This window comes from Ooceraea biroi, chromosome 9 (assembly GCF_003672135.1).
Source record: "Ooceraea biroi isolate clonal line C1 chromosome 9, Obir_v5.4, whole genome shotgun sequence".
NCBI lineage: Eukaryota > Metazoa > Arthropoda > Insecta > Hymenoptera > Formicidae > Ooceraea > Ooceraea biroi.
Window position 1 is genome coordinate 9,746,874 of NC_039514.1, and position 21,214 is coordinate 9,768,087.

Consider the following 21,214-nt stretch of genomic DNA (forward strand, 5'->3'; position numbering starts at 1 on the left):
TCCTTTTTCTCGAAAAGCCAGATTACGATCAGAATAGCATTAGGCCTGCATATCGAGGATTTATTCGCGTCGCGTTTAATTAATTTCTTAATGCAATGGAACGCCGACTCTCTTCCCACCCGCCCTTTCTCCCCCCCCCCCCCCTGTTTCTAATGGTGCTCTTTATTTTCTGCGCAAACTAAAAACGATACTTGTTGTTGTTGCCCGTAGATATGATGGGGGGACAATACGTGGCTCGATGACTGTCGTATCCGCGGGGCGGCGACGACCTGTCCTAGGCCCCAACCCTAATCTTACTTACTAACATAAGTAAGTTCTGTCTAACAAACGATCTCCTACACGTACTCAGTGACTCGTACACATTCACACACGCATACGTACATCCACACATAAACATAGACACGTGCTAAAAGACTAACGATGTCCCTGATGATCATATCCTGGCCTCGGATGTATTGCGCGAAGCCTTGCTTGCTTGACGAATACTTCTCCCTCCAGGACACGGATAATGGCGCAATTGCTCTTGGCCCGTGTTCTCCGACCTTATCATTACACATGATTATTCTGTATTTGATACGACTTACGTGATGATGTCTACTTTGTGAGGTCGATCACTCATTATACGAAGCTGTCCTTTTTGGTGATTCTTTTATATCATACCTTAGTGACACGTAAAGACAACGAGAGACAAATCGCGCGTTACATCACTGCTGGAATACGTGCTCGTTTCGTCGTTCCCGCACGGCGCGCGTCCTGATCGCGGTCGAAGATGAATGGATCGGCCGCGATCGCTTGCGCGACGCGGACGACCGCGGGAACGTATTCCAACCGCGAGCGAGAAACGCGCTGCATCTGATCTGTGTTTCTGCGAAGTTTCCTTTTCCCTTCTTTTTTTTGTTTCAGTAGAAAAGTCACATCATTGTTCTTCTGATTTCTTTTGTGCATGCTTTTAGCTGCTTGCATTGTGCACTTGACCGAGTGCAACGCCGTAAATGGGACATGAAGTTGTAACGTTTCTTGTGAAATAGGTCTTGTCCGTAATTTATATATTTATATATATTTATATAATGCATTTTTACCATCACGTGTACCCCTCTTCTCTTAAGTTTGCCTTAATGTATGCCCCGATTGCACATCGTTAACCATTAACGCGTATGACGAGAGGAAGATTAGGATGCATTGACCGCGTACGATTACGTAATGATAATTGACGAGTAAATACTGCAATCTGCTTGAAAACCATCGTTTTGATAACGTCGCTGTGATTGCTCGGTCCTCCAGTAATTCTGATGAATCATTTTGTACATTTTGCAGCGGGTAAAATACATAGCAACACGTATGAGATCGAGATCGACGGATTGTCGCGATTTGACCGTGACGTACGTACTTTCTTAATTACCTCTTATTAAAAATGTTTTTCGGGGAACGAAATTATAACGTTTACGTGTAACGTCTTAACTTTCCGACGTTTCTGATATTTAGAGAATAGACAACTAAAGAGAAAGAGACCTGACGTCGCTATCAGGAATGCCCGCGAACGGAGAGGTGGTAGCGGTGGATATTATTGCCTGCAAATATGTCCCTGTAGAACGTTTGGAATTTTATTTATCTTTATTCCTGTTAGTGATACTCGATATACTGTAAGAGCTAGAGCTACGGTTTTCGTGGATGATCATGGCATTAGTGTGTACATATATATATATATATATATACACACACACACATACTTCGCGAAGAAAGAGAGAGAGAGATGATCGCATGCACATTCAGGTCTGAATACTGACTCGCTTCTTCATTTTCCATTTTCTCAGGACTGGTTACCATGTCGGGACAGGGTGGCGGCAGCAGCAGCAGCAGCAGCGGCGGCGGCGGCAGTCTGCAGCAGATGCAAGCGTCGAGCCTACCCGGGGGTAGTGGCGGCGGCAGCGGTGGTGGTTACCAGCCGATGGACTGCGAATCCTCGCCCCGTCACTCGGCCGGTCGGCGTGCCATAACAACGGGCTACCCGTCGACATCGTCGGCCACTGGAGTGCCCGCGTCCGCCCCGATGTCCATGCAGTCCATGGACAGCTCCCTGATACAGAGCTCTCTTGGATCGTACAATAGCCTAATTCTTCCCGGTATATCCCATCTGCCTGCGATGATGACCTCGCCAATGATCCAGCAGCAGAACTTCTACAACTACGGCTACTCGGCCAATGACGCGCATGGAATGGTCAGGCAGCCGTCGACAGTGTCAACCGGCAACCAGCGTGATCCGGAGAGGGAGGACAGCCCGATGGTCGGGGTGTGCGTACAGCAAAGCCCGGTCGCTATCCATTGAGGCGGCGTTTGTAGGTGGCAACCGACGGTGGGACATACACAACCTGTCGCGATCCGCAGGACCGAAGACAGAGGAAGAGGAAGGAGACGACTCCAGCTGATTCACGGACGGTGCTCGTGGCGTACTACGAGGAAGAGGCGATCACGTGGCGAAGAGGAGGCGACAGAGAGGAAAAGAGAGCGAGGAAATGGCGCGGCAAACATCTCGAAGTCGTTCCCGCCCGATGCTGTTTTCTCAGCATAGAGCCGAAAAGAGTACACGTACACGTACACACGTACACGTGCATACAATACATACACAGAGACACACATACACGCGTATATAGTGTCGTGATTAGCGTTTCAACTTTGGCGAGTGAATTCAACAAATCTTTCTTTTGGCCGAACAATCTCTCTGAAAAAAACAAGAGAAAATATAAAAAACGGAATTTTCTGGAAAATCAAAAGACGCGAAAACGGATATCCGCAAGTCACAACAAGGCCCGAATCTCTCTTTCTCTCTCCCTCTGTGTGGAGAATCACGAGGGAGAAGCGGAAGAGAAGAGGAGGAGAAGGAGGAGTAGTACTCTAAGCTCGACGGCGTTAACGACTGTGCGAAGGAATCCAACGAGTGAAGGAGGAGAGGAAGCAAGAGGAACGAGCGTAAAGGGGAGAAGACAGATGCAAGGGGGAAAAACCTCTGTTTCTTGTTACGTTGCTGTATTTCCGTATTTTTTATCGAGCTGACCTGGTCCCACGTTGGCCACGTTGGTGAAACGTACACGTGGTGCCCGACGCGGGAGAATTTATACACGAAGGCTTCGAGCACGGACAGACAGTCTATGGTCTAGTGAGGATGAACCCAGCTGGCCTCTCGGGTCCTGCCCGATTTCCACGGACACTTCCGGGCAAGTTTAGCTTGGCGGAAGGCAAGAAAAAAAAAGAGAAGAGAAAAAACGCAAGAAGAAGAAAAGAGACGGCTGAGCAGAAAACTTTCGGCAACCAAAACTGTGTGGCCTAGAGAGCGAAAAAGTGATAATTACTATTATTACCCGCGTAAAGAGATGACGAGAAAAAGAGAGAGAGAGAGAGAGGACGAAGTAAGAATATTACCAATGTAAGCATGTACTCCAATAGAGTTTTATACACGATGTCACGAAATGTAAACGGTTTAGCAAGTACTTGCGAGCAAACAGTCGCGTTGACTGCTAGTTATTTGTACAATACACTTAGGTGAATGATAAGAGTGCAGCTTTAGGGGGTTTAACTTTTAAGTGTGAGGAGGTAATACACTACACACCATACACACACACACACACAGCCATCCAACACATACACGCGGAACACTATACGCAGATATAAACTCAATCCTTCATTTACTTTAATGGAAAATGAGGATGTCGCAAACGTCAGTTTGTTGCTGAATAAGGACTTTAAACAAACGAGGTTTGCATGGCTTAAAAAAAAACGACAAGTACATATTTATACATAAAGGGAGACGCAGTTAATAAGAAAATTAAAGAGCAGCGTACACGTAAGACCGATATCGAGAACGGTATAATCATACGAAGAACCCTAGATACCTTATGATAAACGATAAACGCGCGTAATCGCATACGACACACATGTTTCCGGCGCCCAATCGTCATTGATTTTTGCCGTTTCGCTCCGAGAGATGGGTCACTGCGCTCATGCCACTTGTACTGCAAGTCGCGGCATTCAATCTATTTATTTCCACAGAAACGATCGCGCGGGGTGAATTCCGCTTTTGTTCGGCCAGATGTTTTTAATCTCCAGTACAGAGCGTACAGAGCGAGATCTTTTGATAATTTATCATAACGTATTGTAAGACTAGATGACGAACAAAGATGCAGTCCGACAATTTTCTGTTTTTTTTTTTATTCCTTCAGTCAATCGCGTTTTGCCATGAAACTGTCAATCGTGTAAATGTATCAATACTAGATGGCAGACTATGTATTCAGACGCAATTGTAACGGAGATTTCTGATCACTCGAGTCTTAAAGAAAAGGGAAGAAGAAAGTAAGCAGCACGATTTTTATCAGAAGCTGACGATAATGCACGCTAAAAGAAAAAGATCCTCGAAGGATCGTGCGCCAAGTACCAGGTCTGCTGCTCACATGGCACGTTTTATATGTTTGCGGCTTTTATACTTTCATACACACAAACGCGTGAGAAAAGAAATGTTACGCGGATAAGATTTAGAGAATATGCAACTTACCTTTGTATTGTTTATTGTATTATAAGTGAAACGAGCGACGAGAATATTTTGTTGACGGATCGCTTATCGATTTACTTTAGTTATTTTAGGATGTTCTGGATCTAAGTTTACCGTTTTCAAAAGATCTCTCAGAGGAACACATGTCATCTTTAACATTTTAACTACGATATATTATCTTTTTTTCCCCTTTTTTTGTTTTGTACAAAAGTTTTAACGCGTAACGATAGCGGCGGCGAAGCAACGTTTCTGCACCTTGCCTGCACGAAACTGCGACTATTGTCGAAAAAAGAAAAAGAGCATGACCAAACAAGTGACGACCAAGGGGATTCTTACGACGTATTTTTTTGGAAAAAAAGCCAACGGGAGTCCCACTCTGTGAAATTTAGATTCGAATTCTTGTTGTATCAGTTGTAAATATATGAAAAATATAAGACATATATATACCATCTCTCTCGAGTAGCTGAGAAAATTTTGAAACGTCACTCGATTTGCTGAATGATCATTTTATTCTCGTGCGGCCTCTCTCGAATCGTTTGTATATTTTTATACGCACTTCGACATACCTATATGGAATTGTTCGCGGATGTCGTTATAATGCGACTCCACGTTGCAACCCAGACGTCGAACTTCGTCCGTGTAGTCTCTCCGACGAGTAGCAAAGTTGCAAAGTTCACGGATATCTAAAAGGATTTTTTATATCGCATTAAGATCTATGGCAATCGGTGCTTAAAAGACGTGCGAAATTCCGGAGTCGCGATGAATCTGCGTCGCGATCAGACCACCACGGAAGCAATACTTAAAAATGCTTAAAAATAATAAATAGATTCAACGTGACGTGAATAAAAGTTCCAATTAAATATGTCTGAAAGGGAAGGGCAATGGCTCTCGTGAGATCAGCCGAAACGGGACAATACGTCGCACATCTCTTCTTACCTCGGACGATCTTTTGATGATTTCGACGGTTGAGAAAAAAAGTTGAAGAGCTGTAGAACGTGATTTATAATAAAAGATAAAACTGGCGCAACTCTCCGCAACAAGTCTCGGGCGTCGCCGCCAGATACCTGTTGTTGAACGGCAAAAATCAGTACGCTCCAAAAAAAATGTATAAAGGCAACGTGCGACAAACAGACACACGTATACAGACATACACGCACATACACATACGTACAAGCACACGCCAACCCCTTCCGAATTTTCACGTTGCTGCGCGCGTTGTGCCCACCGGTCCTGGACCCGTCGGTTCATTGCATTCTCATCGCCGCGCAGGAGGAAGTAGCGAGAGACCAGTCGTTCCAAATCAGACAGATCTATTTTTTATCATCGAGGATCATTCGCCAATCTGTTCATCGCATGATACTGACGCGCTCGCGCGTGACAGGGTACCGCTTGTAAGATAATTCATCGGACGAATTCGTACTGCGATGTAGTAACGTATCACCAGATTAACAGCCGGCCTCCCCCGGGGAAAGTCGGCTGGACTAGACACAATGCCATCCGACCCACACGACGGACTCCTGGGCGCAGCGCCGCGTTTCCTGAGTGATGCATCGAAGCGCGTTGTTCTTCGTTGGACGATTGTTGATTTCGACGGGACGATCGTCGCGTCGTTTCATCCGTGTAGCGAAGCGATTGGATTTGTTGCAACGGCGTCAACTCCAAGCGGGATCGTACGACCGCCGCTGCGGCCTCCGTGAACGGTCCCCAGGGACCACCGGGAGGGGCGCGGGCGCAAATTTAGGGGTAGTTTCTCTTTCGAACGGCGCGGGGAGGCGGTCCTCCTCCGGTAGGAACGATTCTACTCTCCTTTTCCTGCTTCTTTTTATTCCGTACGGCGATCGTGAGTGAAGCAGCAGCGAAAAAGCGTGGGTGCCGTTTGGTTTCGCGCGAGGACGCGGTGGCGACGCAAGACGCGTTAGAGGGGGTGGTGCGTTTTCCTCCGGCAGGCCTCCCGATGGAAGAAGGACCGCGCGAAGGCCCGCGAGAGCGGCGAGCGGGACGAGATGCCCCTTTCCCAAGGAGCGGGATTCCTTTCTTTCGCTTCCCGACGTGCGCGTTCGTTTTTCAGTTGAAGAGCTCGTCGCCCTGGAACGGATTTGTCCACTCAACCGCTGTCGGAAAAATGCAAAGTATTTAAGCCAATTAGCAGACAACAGAGATGTATACATTTAATAGCGTAAGGGCCGGCCGCGGTTCACGTTCCAAACGATTCATCGCCGCGATCTCACGCATGTGTGTGCTGAACTGTTTATCTAAATAAATTATTCAGATTTCATTCGTTCAGAACGACCAGACGAGGGGAAAGGAACGAGAAATTGTAATTCCGACGATGTCGGTTCCGATGTTCCGCGCGCCCGCCGCGTCTGCGAACGTTTACGAGAGCGTACTTTTTAAGGGATCTACTTAATCGTTTACTGCCTAATGTAACTCGTGAGTCACGTACCGATCTGTCTCCATCGTTCAGTTTCCTGTCTATCGTTCCCTTCGTCGTTTCTCGATTGCATCTCTCGCAAATCTCAGGATATCATTTCGAGGCAGCGGATGGCTCAGTTTCGTAACGTGCTGCAACGCGCGTTTGTTAATTACTGTCACGTTGTTGCCTTCTGGCAGCTAAATTCCTCTTCCGTGTGTACGTCTGTGGATTGTTTGCCCTTGCGACGCGATTGCACGTTTCCAGCGTGTCAGTCTCGGTTGAACGACAGGTTCAACGCGCGGGACGCGCACGCGGGGCGGCTTTTTCCCCGCTCGTGCGAGTCGCGCGCGCAAACGAACGAGCTCCACGGGGCCGTGGGTCGTTGGAACGTGTCCGCCGCAGCGGAACATAAAGTAAACCTAAGTTTCCTAACGTCATGTGTAAAAGCATTGTGTTCAGAAACAAATATAACTATAATACGACTGATGATGCGCCTGAGAGGCGATGTGCGAGCGTCCTTTGAGAAATATTAAGCGTGAGAGAGAGAGAGAGAGAGAGAGGATGGTGATGTCTCGATGTCTCGTTCGGCGATGATGTGCACCAATCGGGACAAAAAAGAAATATAAGGAATGAATGCGTGGAGTGCGAGAGGATGCGAGAGTGAGAGAGGGTAAGCGCGAGAGTGTGAACGAGAGAGAGAGAAAGAGAAACACAGGTGAATTAAGAAACAAAAAAATCCGATTTATTAAGATGGAAAAAAAAGGATAATTAACAAGACTCCATACCGGATGAAGGAACTTGTATCTAACGTGTATACATTGTCATAACATTATTATGATGATTATTATAATTATTATTATATATAATAATGTAATTGAGAATTTGAAACGATATTACATAAGGTTAATAATAAACAAAAACATCTTCACCTTTTTGCTGTTACCTTTTCTTCCACCGGACGACGCTCGCGTCGAGCCCGCGTGACGGGAACGAACCCAGTAAGCAAGATGTGCAATCTGCCAGCAGATTGGCAACAGATTACTGCAGAAGTTGATAGCAAATTGGCGTCCGTTGTGTCCGCGTTAGGATAGTGATCTGCCAGCAGAGCCTGCTAACGGACTCTGACGGCAGATTGGCGGCAGAAACCGAGCGGGATCTGTTAACATCTGACGGCAGATTGACGGCAGATTGACGGCAGGAACCGAACAGAATCTGCAGCTTTTGGCCATTCATATTTACGATGTATTAAAGCATGCGTTTACTTTTAACACACTATAAATTGGCATTTTATATTACCATGTGTTAAAAGAACGCATTTGTTTGTTTGTTAAATTAAAGTATTGGGTTGGCCAAAAGTAATTGCGTTTTTTTCCAATAGATGGACATACATGTCTTGAAATGTAACTAACTTCGTTCTAAACCGCAAATTCATTATGTAGGTTAACAACTCACAGTTCAAGCTTGTTTTAGAAAAAGAAAGTACACGATTTCGTTGACAATTATTTGTTTGCCGTCGATTTCAAAATGGAAAATCAAAAAGAACATTTTCCTCATATTTTGTTTTATTACTTCCGAAAAGGGAAAAACGCTGTGCAAGCTCATAAAAAGTTATGTCATGTATATGGCGAAGATGCTTTAAAACTGCGGCAGTGTCAAAATTGGTTTACTAAATTTCGATCTGGAGATTTTAATGTGAAAGATGCACCACGATCAGGAAGGCCAATCGAAATTGATGATGACAAAATAAAGGCACTGATCGATTCCAATCGGCGTTTAACGACACGAGAGATTGCTGAGAATCTTAATATATCGAAATCGAGTGTTGAGAACCATTTAAAACGACTTGGATACATTAGTAAGCTCGATATTTGGGTAGCACATGAGCTCAAAGAAATTCATCTCACTAAGCGTATTGACATCTGCGATTCTCTTTTGAAACGCGAGGAAAATGATCGATTTTTGAAACGTATGATAACAGGCGACGAAAAATGGATCGTCTACAACAACGTCAAACGAAAAAGATGGTGGACAGGTGATGAACCTGCTGAAAGCACTTGAAAAGCAGATATTCACCAAAGAAAGATTATGCTGTCAGTCTGGTGGGACTTTAAAGGTATTGTGTATTTTGAGCTGCTTGCAAGGAATCAAACCATTAATTCAGACGTATACTGTCGTCAACTGGATAAATTAAATGATGCCATCAAACAGAAACGTCGAGAATTGGTGAATCGCAAAGGTGCTGTGTTTCACCATGATAACACTAGACCACGTACATGTTTGGTCACTCGTGAAAAATTGTTGCAGCTTGGATGGGATGTGTTACCATGATGTTACCACATCCACCATATTCGCCAGACCTGGCACCATCAGATTACCATTCGTTTCGTTCTTTGCAAAACGCCTTGAATGGTAAACCTTTACTGCTGATGAGGATATCAAATCGTTGTTGGAATTGTTTTTTGCTGAAAAAGATAAGAACTGTTTTGAGCGCGGAATCATGAAGTTGCCTGAAAAATGGCAAAAGATAATCGAACAAAATGGACAATATATTGTTTAATAAAGTTTTTGTTTCCCATGAAAAATTCGCCTTTTATTTATATTTAAAAAAACGCAATTACTTTTTGGCCAACCCAATACATTTGGCTTGGTGTGTCTTTCTGACAGTTCGTTGCATAATCTCTCTCTCATTGTTAATTTATTCTAATCCGAAGTCCGAATTTTGCTTTCGAACTTCAGATTGCTCGCGGCGTGCGTGAACTACATGGACGTTGTCCATGGGAGCCTCTGTGCCGCGAGCGCAAAAATTTTCAGAAAAATTAATACTATCATGCCAAGGCGCGCATATTAACTTATATAACTGTTAGGCTAAATCTTAACATCGAGTAAGAACTCGACGTGTGCACCGCATAGCGGTGCGGAGCGAAAACGCATATTCATAGTCGTGTAAATTTGAATACTGTCAAAAGCTGCGGATCCTGTTCGGTTTCCGCTGCCAATCTGCCGTTAGATTCCGCGCGCGCAGATCTTGCTCGGTTTCCGCTGCCAATCTGCCGTTAGATTCCGCGCGCGCAGATCTTGCTCGGTTTCTGTCGACAATCCGACTTCGAGCCATGTTTGCAGATTCTGCTCGGTTTCTGCCGCCAATCTGTTCTTAGATTTTGTGAGCAAGCTCTGTTACATTTCTGGCACCAGTTTGTCGAATTAATCGTTAATAACAACTTCTGTATCAAATTTGTTGTCTTTTGGCTGGCAATAGTTGATAGCAGATAGTTAGCATCATCTGCTTTCGGCAGACTTGGCTATCTGGGAAATCATGCAAAACGAAACATCCGCGAGACGTTCTCCTCGATGTTTCCCGCGAGCTTCCTTGGGCGAGCAAACTACTTAATATAAACGGAAACGCGTGATGACGTGTACGCTCCGTTCAAAATTTAAAACGAACCTGTAAAAACAGAGGAAAATATACGTGTTATATGCAGTGTTGGGAACGTTACTTCAAAAAAGTAACGCGTTACCGTTACCGTTATTTTTCGTAAAAAGTAACGCGTTACCGTTACCGTTACTCGTTACCAATTTTAAAAAGTAACTCGTTACCGTTACCGTTACTTAAAAAAATAACGATTCGTTACTTTTTCGTTACTTTTTTATAAAATATTTAAATAAAATATGTACTTGATTAAAAAATTTAATTATTTTTATTTTTACACAGTTGGAAAATTTGTGTTTTCTTGTTAAAAAATATGCCGGTTAACATTTTTGTGTTAAATATTTAACACATTCATGTGTTAATTTAACATGTTGCTGTTGTGTTAATTCAACTCAAGTGTTAAATTTGTAAAACAACTAAAAAAAGTGTAAAAATTACACATTGTGCACCTATTTTTTATTTTACACAATAGATATGTTCCGTATTATTAGTGACAAGTTTTATCTGTTAAAATTTACAGAAAACTATGTTAAGAGTAAAGATGTATGTAAAAATAACTTTTTTTTCGAGTTAATTTTATCATTAAAAATATGTTGATTTTACACAAAATTTATTTCAAATTACTTCGCAGTTTGCATTCATTTTGGGTTAAAATATTAACATAATATTAGTGTCACCATTTAACATATCCATATTATGTTAAATTAACACAAAAATTTATGTGGACCTTTAGGACATGTGATATCTGTTAAATTTAACACAAATTTTTCACCTGTGTATATATGTTAACATTTTATTCATATATATACATATATGTATATATATTATTTTAATAATAATAAATTGGTTTTGCGAAACTCTTGCACTTATAATTGCACATTGTTTTACTTAAAATGATAACACTAAAATTAATAAGTAATAAAAAGAACTTAATTAGTAACTAATGAAAAGAACTGAAAGTAAAGAGCTGTTGCCTGAGTGGAATCTGTGCGCTCGTTCTGCTGATTTATTAAGTAGAGATAAAAATTAAAATAACGATAAAAGTAACGGTTAAATTCGTTACCGTTACTGTAAAAATCTAACTACGTTATCGTTATCGTTACAGACAGCAAAAAGTAACGATCGTTACCGAAAAATAGTAACGGTAACGGTAACGACGTTACAAGTAACGCGTTACTTCCCAACTCTGGTTATATGCATTTCGTCTCTATCAGCGATGCAGTTGCCATCTTGCAGCTACTTCGGTAGAAAGAGAAAGAACGAAAACTTTCCCGTCACTCCGCTAGATCCGGATCCGGGCGCGATGGTCGCCGCGCGGAGCAACATGGCCGCCTCGTTCGCGGCGGAGCAAAGCGTGTCAGTTGGTGGCGTTTCCAGTGTCTCGCAGGTGACGGTTCGCTCGCGCTGAATGGCGGAATGCGATCGAGTTAGCCGCGTGTCCGACCGATTGTAATCGGGCGTAAAATGAGCTTTTCCGTGAAGAAGACGGGCGGCAGAATGTGGCACGAGGCGCGTAAGCAGGAGAAGAAGATCCGCGGCATGCTGGTCGATTATCGTCGCAGGGCTGAGCGCCGACGGGACTATTATGAGAAAATCGTAAGCGCATATGACGCGGCGGATTCCCTCGTGCCCGCGTTAAATTTAGAGAAGCTTTCCATGTACGAGTTTCTACAATGGACCAAGTGTCGTTTCTTACTTCATTTTGCACGTCGATCTTTGATCGTGACCTTCTTTTACGTAGCGACTTGGTTTTTTAAAATTTCATAAAGTATTACGAGTACGTCAAGTTTGTAAAACAAGTATAGTACAGGATATATAATTAAGTAATTAGGTAATTGTAATGCAGCCAGCGGAGAAACGAGAGTAGTTTAACAAGAGTGCTTTAAAGAGTAGCCTAAATCGAAAAGTAGTTTAAATGAAAAAATATGTCAAGATGTGAAATGGTACATATTGTCATATTTTTCTGCGTTTTATGAGCAGAGTAGAAGAGATTGATGTAATAGTATGATTCATGTAGTTATATTTATGTAACATTGCTGAAACACATAATACAGATGAATATTCTTGGAATATTCTACTTAGAAATCGGATCCCACGCAATTTCTGCAATTGTATGGCAGACCATGTAAGATACACTTGGATCCAGCGATAGCCGCTGCAGGTGATAGTCCAGCGAACATGTGAGTGTCATCTTGATATTAATATTGTCAATCTGATTCAAAATTAATACAACAAATACATCAAATAAAGCTTAATAATAAAGTTTTTATTAATTAACCTCAACTTGATTTACGAATGGCACAGGATGCCATGGCAGGGCAACGAGGACAATCTCATTGACCGGTTTGACGTGCGTGCGCATTTGGACTGGATTCCAGAGGCACCTGACACTATCGACGTGGACATTGCCCTGACAAGCGAAGATAGACATATCAACTACGAGCGCTATCGTATTATTGTACAAAATGAATTCTTGGGTGGTGAGTTTTTCATTCTTGTACGTGGAAATTCTTTGATGAGCTTTCTCTAAGTTTCCCTCTAATCGAACGGGCTCTTTTCCAGTGACCGAGGAGAAGTTTCTTCACCAGATACACCTGGAGGAGCTCTACGGTTCGTCTACGAAGGTGGATGCTGCAAAGGATAAAAAAAAGTCTTCTAACAATGCTGCTATCGGATACAACTATGAAACGGAAGAGCCGATACCAGAACCAGTGAAGCCTACTGATCCGGTAATGTCGGAGGAGAAGGGGGACGATGAAGATAGCGATATAGATTTAGGTACGTCATTTTCCTCCGTGAATGTTCAATCTATTTTGAAATGCTGAAGAAAAGAGTAATTGTCACACACAATATGATCTTTTGCTTTTCTTCAGACATATGCGTCGACGTATCGCAGATAGAGCCGTCACAAGCACACGAAATGAATCTGGTGGCTCAGAAGTACGGGCTCTTGGGCGCTGATTATTTTAGCTTCTTGACGCAGGATTTCGAGGAAGCCGAGACCTTGCGGCAGGCTCGAAAGCAAGAGGAAGAGAAGGCTATGTATTCGGTAAGTTAATATTGATGAACAAAGATAGACATTTATTTTATTCAATAATAGATGTAAAAACCTAACATTCAGTCTGAAATAATTCTGCAGACAGGCAGATGTAACTTCCTTTTTTTTTTAAACAGGGACGACGATCGCGTAGGGAACGACGTGCGTTTAGGGAGAAGAAGATGATAGGTCGCGTCATGAGTCCGCCCAGGTAAAATAATTTCGTTGCTCGCTCTCTCGAATCGTCTCCCCTTGCTCACGACTCGCTCACGCAAGTCCTTCGTTTGCAGTTACGCGGCCAGAGAGAGCCCGGAATACAATCCTTACAGAAAGTCTTCTTCCAAGTCGCGATCGCGATCCGCATCACCTATAAACACCGGACAGATCACGTACATCACGAGCTTCGGCGGCGAGGAAGAAACCCATAGCAGTACATCGCACGTGTCCTCCTCGAACTCGAGGAAAGTCAATTATTCGTACCTCAGACGACGCAGGTCGGACAGCCCCGCGTTCAACGAGAGAACGGTCAGTAGGAAGATATCCAAGTCCAGATCGCGGAGCTGCTCACGCTCCGTCAGCCGAACCAAGTCGTATAGGATGCGCGACGTGAAGCGAAGTGGATCGAGGATGAGGTAGATTCCGCAAACAAAAAATAGTTCTAATAACAAAAAAAAGAAAGTGATTAAAACAAATTATAAAACTGAGTAATGTGAAAAGCGAGAAACCGTTTTGCGTTTGGTTTTTTTCGCAGATCAAGGAGAACACGTTCGAGGCCTCGAAAGTACACGCGATCCCGAACGAGGAGCCGCTCCCGACGGTCGCGCACGCGAAGCAACTCACGCCCGCGCTGCCGCAGTATTAGCAGATCCCGGTCGCGGTCGATCTCGCGATCTAGAACGCGAACAAGGTCTCGTTCGCGTTTGAAGAGGTCAAGGAGCTCGTCCTCGAGCAGCGTGTCGAAATCGAGGTCGCGATCCAAGTCGCGCAACAGGAGCCACTCGAGGGACAGCCGGAAGAGACGATACTCGCCGTCGAAGTCACGATCCAAGTCCCGCTCGAAAACGAAGTCTCCGTCAAGATCGAGATCAAGGTCGAGAAGTCAGTCGAGCTGCAAGCGTTCGCGGAGTGATGACAATAAGACGCCAGCACTGCCAAGGTAAGGGGATTCGCCCCTTCGGATTTCTCGCAACGCGAAACTCGCTCTCATCGCGTTCTGCTTGTATTAGGTATTACGGCCGGCGTGGGAAATCGTCGAGTCTCGAGCTGGAGCTTTCCGATAACGAGGAGAAATCCAGTTCAGCAGTGCCGAAGACATCGACAGTTAACGCAAGCACGTGAGCATTCAGTACAACTTTCAGAAACGATACCGATTTCCCGTGAAGCACATCGCGTGTATATCGATACGTTTGTTACGTTCCAGGAACAAGCCAAAAGCAGGGTTAAGTACAAATTCTGGTGGCGGACACAAAGTCAGTAAGAACCGTAACGCTTTCTTAGTCACTTAACGCGCAGAGAATAAAAGACAGATCATGCTTGTCCCTCTATATAAGTACGAACGAGGAGGAAGAGCTTGACGCAAGCGCTTCTCGTTTTCTAATCGTCTAATTCGCACGGCACACGAACGTGTCCACATCGTCGTTTATTTCATATTTTATTTTTGATGTGTCTTGAAATTACATTTGCAGAATGTGCATCACGAGGAACTTGAAGTTTCCGTTCATCATCATTGTTCTGAAATCATTTGTCACTCAATCAAAATTTACATTCAATTAATTGTGTTGTAGTTATTGCTATTAATAATATTATATAAATCAATTAACCCATATCTGCGTTTCGTTAATCGGCAGAATGGAAGAAACGACAAATTTCAGATGATGCACGTTCACTTACGTATTTCCTGTAACTGATACTTAACGTGTTACACACAGTACATACGTACTTGTGTACGTGTTGCGGGCCAAATTCACAAACTATGCCAATAAATCGCACTAATGTACAAAGTACCGGCCTTTAAGAATTTACATCTTTCAGTCACTGAAAATCACACCCCAGGAGCGGCTTAAGAAAAAAATGCAAGCCCTGTTGAACAGACAATGTGAGTTTAGTAGTATTAAACAACGATCAACACGCGCGGATACCTCATTATTAGACATTCGCGGGATTAACTTAAAAAAAAAAAAAACTGGCATCGCTTCAGATAAAGCTGACAAGAAGGCGGAGCAGCTGAGGATCGAGAAAATGGAGCAGCAGAGGCAGGATCGCGAGGACGAGATTCGGGAGATGTCCTTGAAGCTTCGCAGAAAGTAATTTTCGCATCCCTTGAATGAATCTAGACACGTATATCTACACGTATATGTTGGTTTGCAACTTCGTAACTTCTTTTCGTTTGGCATTTTTTCTCGCAGGCAGAGAGAAAGACGGCACAGATACGAGGGTCACAGTTCGGACACGCGTTCATCCTTGTCGCGTAGTCCCAGTCCGAGTCGTAGTCCGCGGCATCATGCGATGCGTCGCGACAGACGAGACGTGGATGGCGATCGCGAGCGCGACAGGGACCGGGAGAGGGATCGGCGTGACGACCGCGACCGAAGCAGAACTGAATCCCGCAGGAGGTACAACAGGGACTCGTCACCCCGTTCGCTGAGTCCTAGGAGCAGTCGGTAGAGATTCTTTGATTCTCTCGCAGTTTTCAGGAACAAGTTGCGCAACTTGCATTTAAATGATGATAATTTAAATGATTGAGCGATTCTGTTTGAGTTTTCTATGCTACGTGAAAAAAATTAATCTGTAGACTTATTATGTTAATTAAATTACTATACTAAATTATACTATTAAATTATTAATATAAATATAATTTAATTAAATTACTATGTTAATTTAATTAAATTATCTTTCAGAGGCCTAGTCGACTACTGAGACAGGATTGAGAGCATTTTGAACACCGAGGGGCGCACGTTCAATCTTCCACCTTACTGATCTGAAACGGATGTTTCGATTACTTCCTGTTCAATAGCATTCCTTCCTTAAGCGCTAATCGTCTCGGGGAGGGGGGTTGCGCGATAAAGAAAATATGCGAAGCGTATCTTCCGCGAGCCTCAATGTTCTTTCCTTTTGAAGCGCGTCGAGAAGTCGGGCGCGAATTCACTTTACGAAACGAACAGGGATATTCGTACGTTCGTGCATCGTATTTCGTTATATCGTAATGTTACGTAACGTGTCATCAGCGTGAACAATATCGTGACGATTCACGGGTATTATTATGGAGTCTATAATTTTTGTTTATCCTCACAGAAGGGTGCACTCTCGATCCCACGTGTACCGAGAATATTGTTGTATTTTAGAGTTGAATGCACTTTGCAATCTAACAGCTATTTACTGTTAATATTATTCGATAATATTTAAATAAATAAAGATTCTCATTTCCCAGCAGACGAAAAAGATATACTTTTCTACCGATCCAAGCCTATCGTTTTTCGTCTCATTGTCAGTAGTGTCCCATGGAACGCATCTTTACGTAACAGAAATTGTCCCATGGACACTCATCTGTCAGGTTTTATGTAAGAAATGTCACGCACGAGTGTCGATCATGGGACTCTCCCATTGTAGTAGTTATAAGTACTGTTTATAAGTAGTTATAATGCGCAGTATTACGTAACATTTATCTACACATTGTGTCTCAAACAACGACTGACACAATCGTGTTCTCATACAAATTTAAATGAATGAATTATTACTTCTTCTGACTACGGTAAGTAGGAATGTTTCCCCCGCATTGTTAAACATGCAGTGCTCTTTGCTCAGGCTTACGCTGGCTGGAGCACCACTGTGCTAGGCCTAAGATGCCGGCGGCGGGGTGGGGGTACAGCTTGTGCTTCTCTATATTATATATTTCAGGCCTCTAAGCTTATCGCTAGCTAGCCGAAGCGCGGATTGCGCATATACGCGTCTTGTTTGTTATCCCCTCTCTATCACACTTTCATGACTTTCATGTGATCTACGAATTGTACGTTACGGTTCAAATCTGGTCTAACCGTTCAAGTTATCAGAAGAATATTGGAACAAGTTGATGCTGCTGATATGGCGCCAATCAGATTTGCAATATTAACCAGTATGTACCGTAATATTTATATGATTCATATCTGATACGTATGGTACATGTTAAAAACATCAGTTAATAAATTTCGTTATAACAAAAAAGATTACAACAAAATATTTTAGTCGTGTTAGTTTTTGGAAGCTTGTCTCCTGTGCCTTCCATTGTCTTTGATTATTAATGATTCTGCATTATGTAGAAGTGAACGTCACATGCATTTCATGATGTCAGGGCACAGCTGTACTCAATAATTGTTTGCTGATATTAAAGTTAAGATTTAAATTATAGATAACTAATAATTAAAGATATACTCGGCACACGGATTTGGCTTCCATTGCGTTCTTCAATTTCGTTCTCTAATAATTTTATTGTACAGTAAGCGATACTTGCGCCAATGGAGAGAAAGAGGATGGAACCGGTCCGTTAATAAAATCATTAATCAAGAGCCCAGATGAACTGGTAAATGTGGGTACTCCGATTCACCTACTTAAGGGAGAAGTATGCCATACTGCAATTGTGCAAGATGATGAAGATTTAATTATAGTAAGTATATAAATAGTAACTATACAAACGTGTTAATATCTTTCCTTTAGAATGCTGGTAGTTTTGATTTGTCTCATGTTATAGAAACAGCTGATCGATTGGAGCGATAAGAACAAGGTTGATGTTATTCTCACCATTGGTGGTACCGGAGTCTCCCACAGAGATGTTACACCCGAGGCGACCAAGAAAGTAATTCATAAAGAGGTTCCTGGAATACCCACAGCGATGCTTATGCAGAGTATAGAGGTCACACCGATGGCAATGCTGTCTCGGTAAAGCTTTGTTCATCCTTGTAATCTTCAAACTTGCAGATTTTCTTGTAATTGATGTTTTCTTAGAGCTGTGTGTGGAATACGGGGCAAGACGTTGATCATTAACTTGCCTGGCTCGTGCAAAGGTGCGTTCGAATGCCTGAATGTGATCGCACCTGCGATACCGCATGCGGTGGAAATAATCATGGATAACAAAGCGGGGATCGAAGTTACGCATAAGAACGTGCAACGTTGCACGTTACGTAATGTAAATAACACATACGTAAGTAGCGTATGTAACATAGCTTGCACTCATCTGGCGCAAATATTTTTATATATTAGAAATATAAAATTAGTTATGCATTTATTAAATTATTTTACAAGAAAATCCTTTTAGTATGGAATAAGAAAGAACAAATAACAATTACCAGTAGAATAATAATTAATAATTTTATATAATTATTAATAATAATTTTATGAGAATATTCACAGTTTATGTACACGTTTTGCAGACGCAGACATATGTCGAGAATATAACTAGTCGCCCGAGGACATCCCCGTTTCCTATGATCTCCGTAGAGGAAGCAACCCTTATAATACGCAACATGCAGAGCACACAGATAGAAAGGATAGATGCAAAATATGCCCTCGGCAGGATACTGTATAGCAGTGTACTTTCTCACGTTAACTTGCCACCGTTCAGAGCTTCTATTAAAGATGGATACGCAGTACTGGCGAGCGATGGGATAGGCAGGCGTAGAGTACTGTGTGGTGTGAAAGCAGGAGCCACGGTAAAAAATCATGATAACGAACTCTGTAACGCGCCATGAGCTAGAGTCGTAATAGTAATAAGAGAACGCATAATGGGAAATTTTTTTTAGCCCATTTCGATTCGCCTGGAACCTGGCACCTGCGTGCGCGTGAACACCGGAGCACCGATTCCTAGTGGTAAACAGCAATATAATTAGAAGTTTACTAATCTTCGATTTATTTACGACGGAAAATTCAGTGCTCCTATTTTTCCTGATCGCAGAGGCAACGGCTGTTGTACAAATTGAGGATACGAAACTGCTACTGAAGAGTTCCGACGGCACGGAGGAAGAGGAGATAGACATAATGACTTTACCAGTAGAGGGACAAGACATCAGGTCAATATTCTTGCTGAATTTATTCAAGTCTTTCGACGCTTTGTACATCCCTCGAAAAATTCCATTTAAAAAATTTTTTAAATATCTGTATTTGCGTGTTGTAGACCTATCGGTAGCGACATAGAGGCAGGGAGTGAAATTTTGTCCCAGTACAGATATATTGGCCCAGTGGAGATGGGACTACTGGCGGCTTGCGGCTGTAAAGATGTTAAAGTATTCATGCTTCCATCCGTGGGTGTGTTATCTACCGGAGATGAACTGCAGGAGGCAGATGGACAGCTTCTGAAACCGGGACGCGTCTTCGACAGTAACCGGATAACTTTGATCTCGCTCTTACGAGAAAACGGCTTCAAGTCTATCGATTTCGGAATCGCGGTTGACGAGTAGGTGTATTGAAATTTCCCACGACTTCTCACAATGCTGTAAAACTCTTTATATCATAATATATTGTAATCTGCATGCGACTGATACAATTTATTGCTTCTAGCGAAAGCGCGCTGATACAGAAAATCACCGAAGCTCTGGACAAAGTGGACGTAGTCGTGACAACCGGCTCCGTGTCCATGGGCGATCGGGACATGTTAAAACCTATTTTGGAGAAGCATTTTAAGGCCGTTATACATTTTGGTGTTGTATCTTTTTTTCTTTTAATTATCTTGATATACTGGTGTAAGACGCGTGCTTCTTAGAATGCCAAATGTATTCTTCCAGGTCGCGTAAATATGAAGCCAGGAAAACCTACGACATTCGCGACGTGCGAATATAACGGCAAGAGAAAGTATTTCTTGTGTCTGCCGGGTAATCCGGTGTCCGCTATCGTTACCACGCATTTATTCGTTTTGCCCCTTCTGAACCTCATGCAGAATAACTATAAGGAACCTGCCATAGTGCGAGCCAAGGTTTGTGAGACAGTTTTTGTCAACAATATGGGATTCAGATATGTATTATTTTTTGTATTAACTGCAAGTTGTAACGTTGTAGTTGACGTCGTCGTACAATCTGGACCCGCGTCCCGAATATGTGAGCGCGACGTTGAAATGGAACGACAAAGAACCTCTTCCACTTGCCCACAGAACAGGAACTCAGAAAAGCAGTAAGTTACTGAGTTACAAAAATGGTAATGCGCTCTTGATGTTGCCCGGCCGAACAGAGAAGAAACAGACGTTAAACGAGGGTGACGTCGTACCAGCGATGTTAATCGGCTTTAATTAATTTCGAAGATGCATTTAATAATTTATGCTGCAGCGAAGGCCCTTTCTGCCGCCGCTCTTAATATAAAAGCATAAGAAAATTAGTGCAAGGTATGTAATGGAATTTGTAATGGAATTTTGTAATTTGTAATGGTAATTTTGTAATGGAATTGGAATGGGTTATTACTGCACTACTAATGCAATTGAAAAGATTATTATTAATATTTTATAGAAAAGTTTATTGTTATTGAGTATTTTTAATAAAGATATTTTAGCAAGTAAAACTATGTCTTGTGCTTATCATTAACTTTATTCTGCAGGTAGATAAAACTATTTGTCTCATCGTTCAAACATATTAAAACTAAAAATTTATATAATTCACTAGTGAGTACGTTTTATAATAAAAAGTTTATTTAATTTACAGTAAATCTGGTTGACGAATCATTTTATCTGCTATTTATATCATCTTTTTCCTTTATTTTTCTTCTTGTTTATTGAGCCCGTTCGAAGATCGTGAGGTGCTCTATCTTCCACACGGGTCGAAATAAAGATCGTGAATTAATTGTACTAAATAT

The 21,214-nt window shown here is 42.6% G+C and overlaps 3 protein-coding genes across 5 annotated transcripts in view; all 3 read left to right on the top strand.

The window, feature by feature from the left end:
* The window catches only part of LOC105284688 (serine/threonine-protein kinase minibrain), a 63,416-nt gene extending 55,534 nt beyond the window's left edge, over positions 1 to 7,882 (top strand). Inside the window, exon 9 of the mRNA XM_026972141.1 lies at positions 1,812 to 7,882. Within this exon, the coding sequence (XP_026827942.1) occupies positions 1,812 to 2,323 (512 nt within the window). The 3' untranslated portion in view covers positions 2,324 to 7,882. The remainder of the gene's footprint in view (positions 1 to 1,811) is intronic.
* Positions 7,883 to 11,671: 3,789 nt separating this feature from the next.
* On the top strand, positions 11,672 to 16,842 carry LOC105284689 (CLK4-associating serine/arginine rich protein-like). Of its 3 annotated transcripts, none has more exons than XM_011348407.3 (14): positions 11,672 to 11,973; positions 12,460 to 12,557; positions 12,682 to 12,857; positions 12,940 to 13,155; positions 13,251 to 13,426; positions 13,552 to 13,625; positions 13,705 to 14,046; positions 14,166 to 14,570; positions 14,641 to 14,748; positions 14,835 to 14,883; positions 15,446 to 15,509; positions 15,612 to 15,717; positions 15,820 to 16,113; positions 16,312 to 16,842. In XM_011348407.3, exons 1-13 carry the CDS (start codon positions 11,842 to 11,844, stop codon positions 16,076 to 16,078), a joined length of 2,205 nt encoding a protein of 734 aa, XP_011346709.1. In that variant the 5' UTR covers positions 11,672 to 11,841; the 3' UTR covers positions 16,079 to 16,113; positions 16,312 to 16,842. The 3 variants fall into 3 exon arrangements, with proteins under 3 accessions (XP_011346709.1, XP_011346710.1, XP_011346708.1); XM_011348406.3 differs by having other exon boundaries at positions 11,673 to 11,973; positions 15,820 to 16,074; XM_011348408.3 differs by lacking the exons at positions 15,820 to 16,113; positions 16,312 to 16,842 and having other exon boundaries at positions 14,835 to 14,887; positions 15,612 to 15,648.
* Positions 16,843 to 16,946: 104 nt separating this feature from the next.
* Positions 16,947 to 20,875, top strand: LOC105284690 (gephyrin). Its single transcript, XM_011348410.3, has 11 exons — positions 16,947 to 17,522; positions 17,884 to 18,050; positions 18,135 to 18,322; positions 18,389 to 18,584; positions 18,814 to 19,092; positions 19,183 to 19,249; positions 19,335 to 19,449; positions 19,554 to 19,832; positions 19,937 to 20,076; positions 20,161 to 20,348; positions 20,431 to 20,875. Exons 1-11 carry the CDS (start codon positions 17,492 to 17,494, stop codon positions 20,659 to 20,661), a joined length of 1,881 nt encoding a protein of 626 aa, XP_011346712.1. The 5' UTR covers positions 16,947 to 17,491; the 3' UTR covers positions 20,662 to 20,875.
* Positions 20,876 to 21,214: the final 339 nt, after the last annotated feature.

Excerpts from the sequence above, each read along its gene's own strand:
- LOC105284690 (XM_011348410.3), top strand. The coding sequence starts at position 17,492 with ATGGCGCCAATCAGATTTGCAATATTAACCA. Across the intron at positions 18,585-18,813 it reads GTAATGTAAATAACACATAC|ACGCAGACATATGTCGAGAA; the intron begins GTAAGTAGCGTA and ends CACGTTTTGCAG. Across the intron at positions 19,450-19,553 it reads GTAGAGGGACAAGACATCAG|ACCTATCGGTAGCGACATAG; the intron begins GTCAATATTCTT and ends TGCGTGTTGTAG.
- LOC105284689 (XM_011348406.3), top strand. The coding sequence starts at position 11,842 with ATGAGCTTTTCCGTGAAGAAGACGGGCGGCAGAATGTGGCACGAGGCG. Across the intron at positions 12,558-12,681 it reads GGTGATAGTCCAGCGAACAT|GATGCCATGGCAGGGCAACG; the intron begins GTGAGTGTCATC and ends CGAATGGCACAG. Across the intron at positions 14,047-14,165 it reads CGAAGTGGATCGAGGATGAG|ATCAAGGAGAACACGTTCGA; the intron begins GTAGATTCCGCA and ends TTTTTTTCGCAG.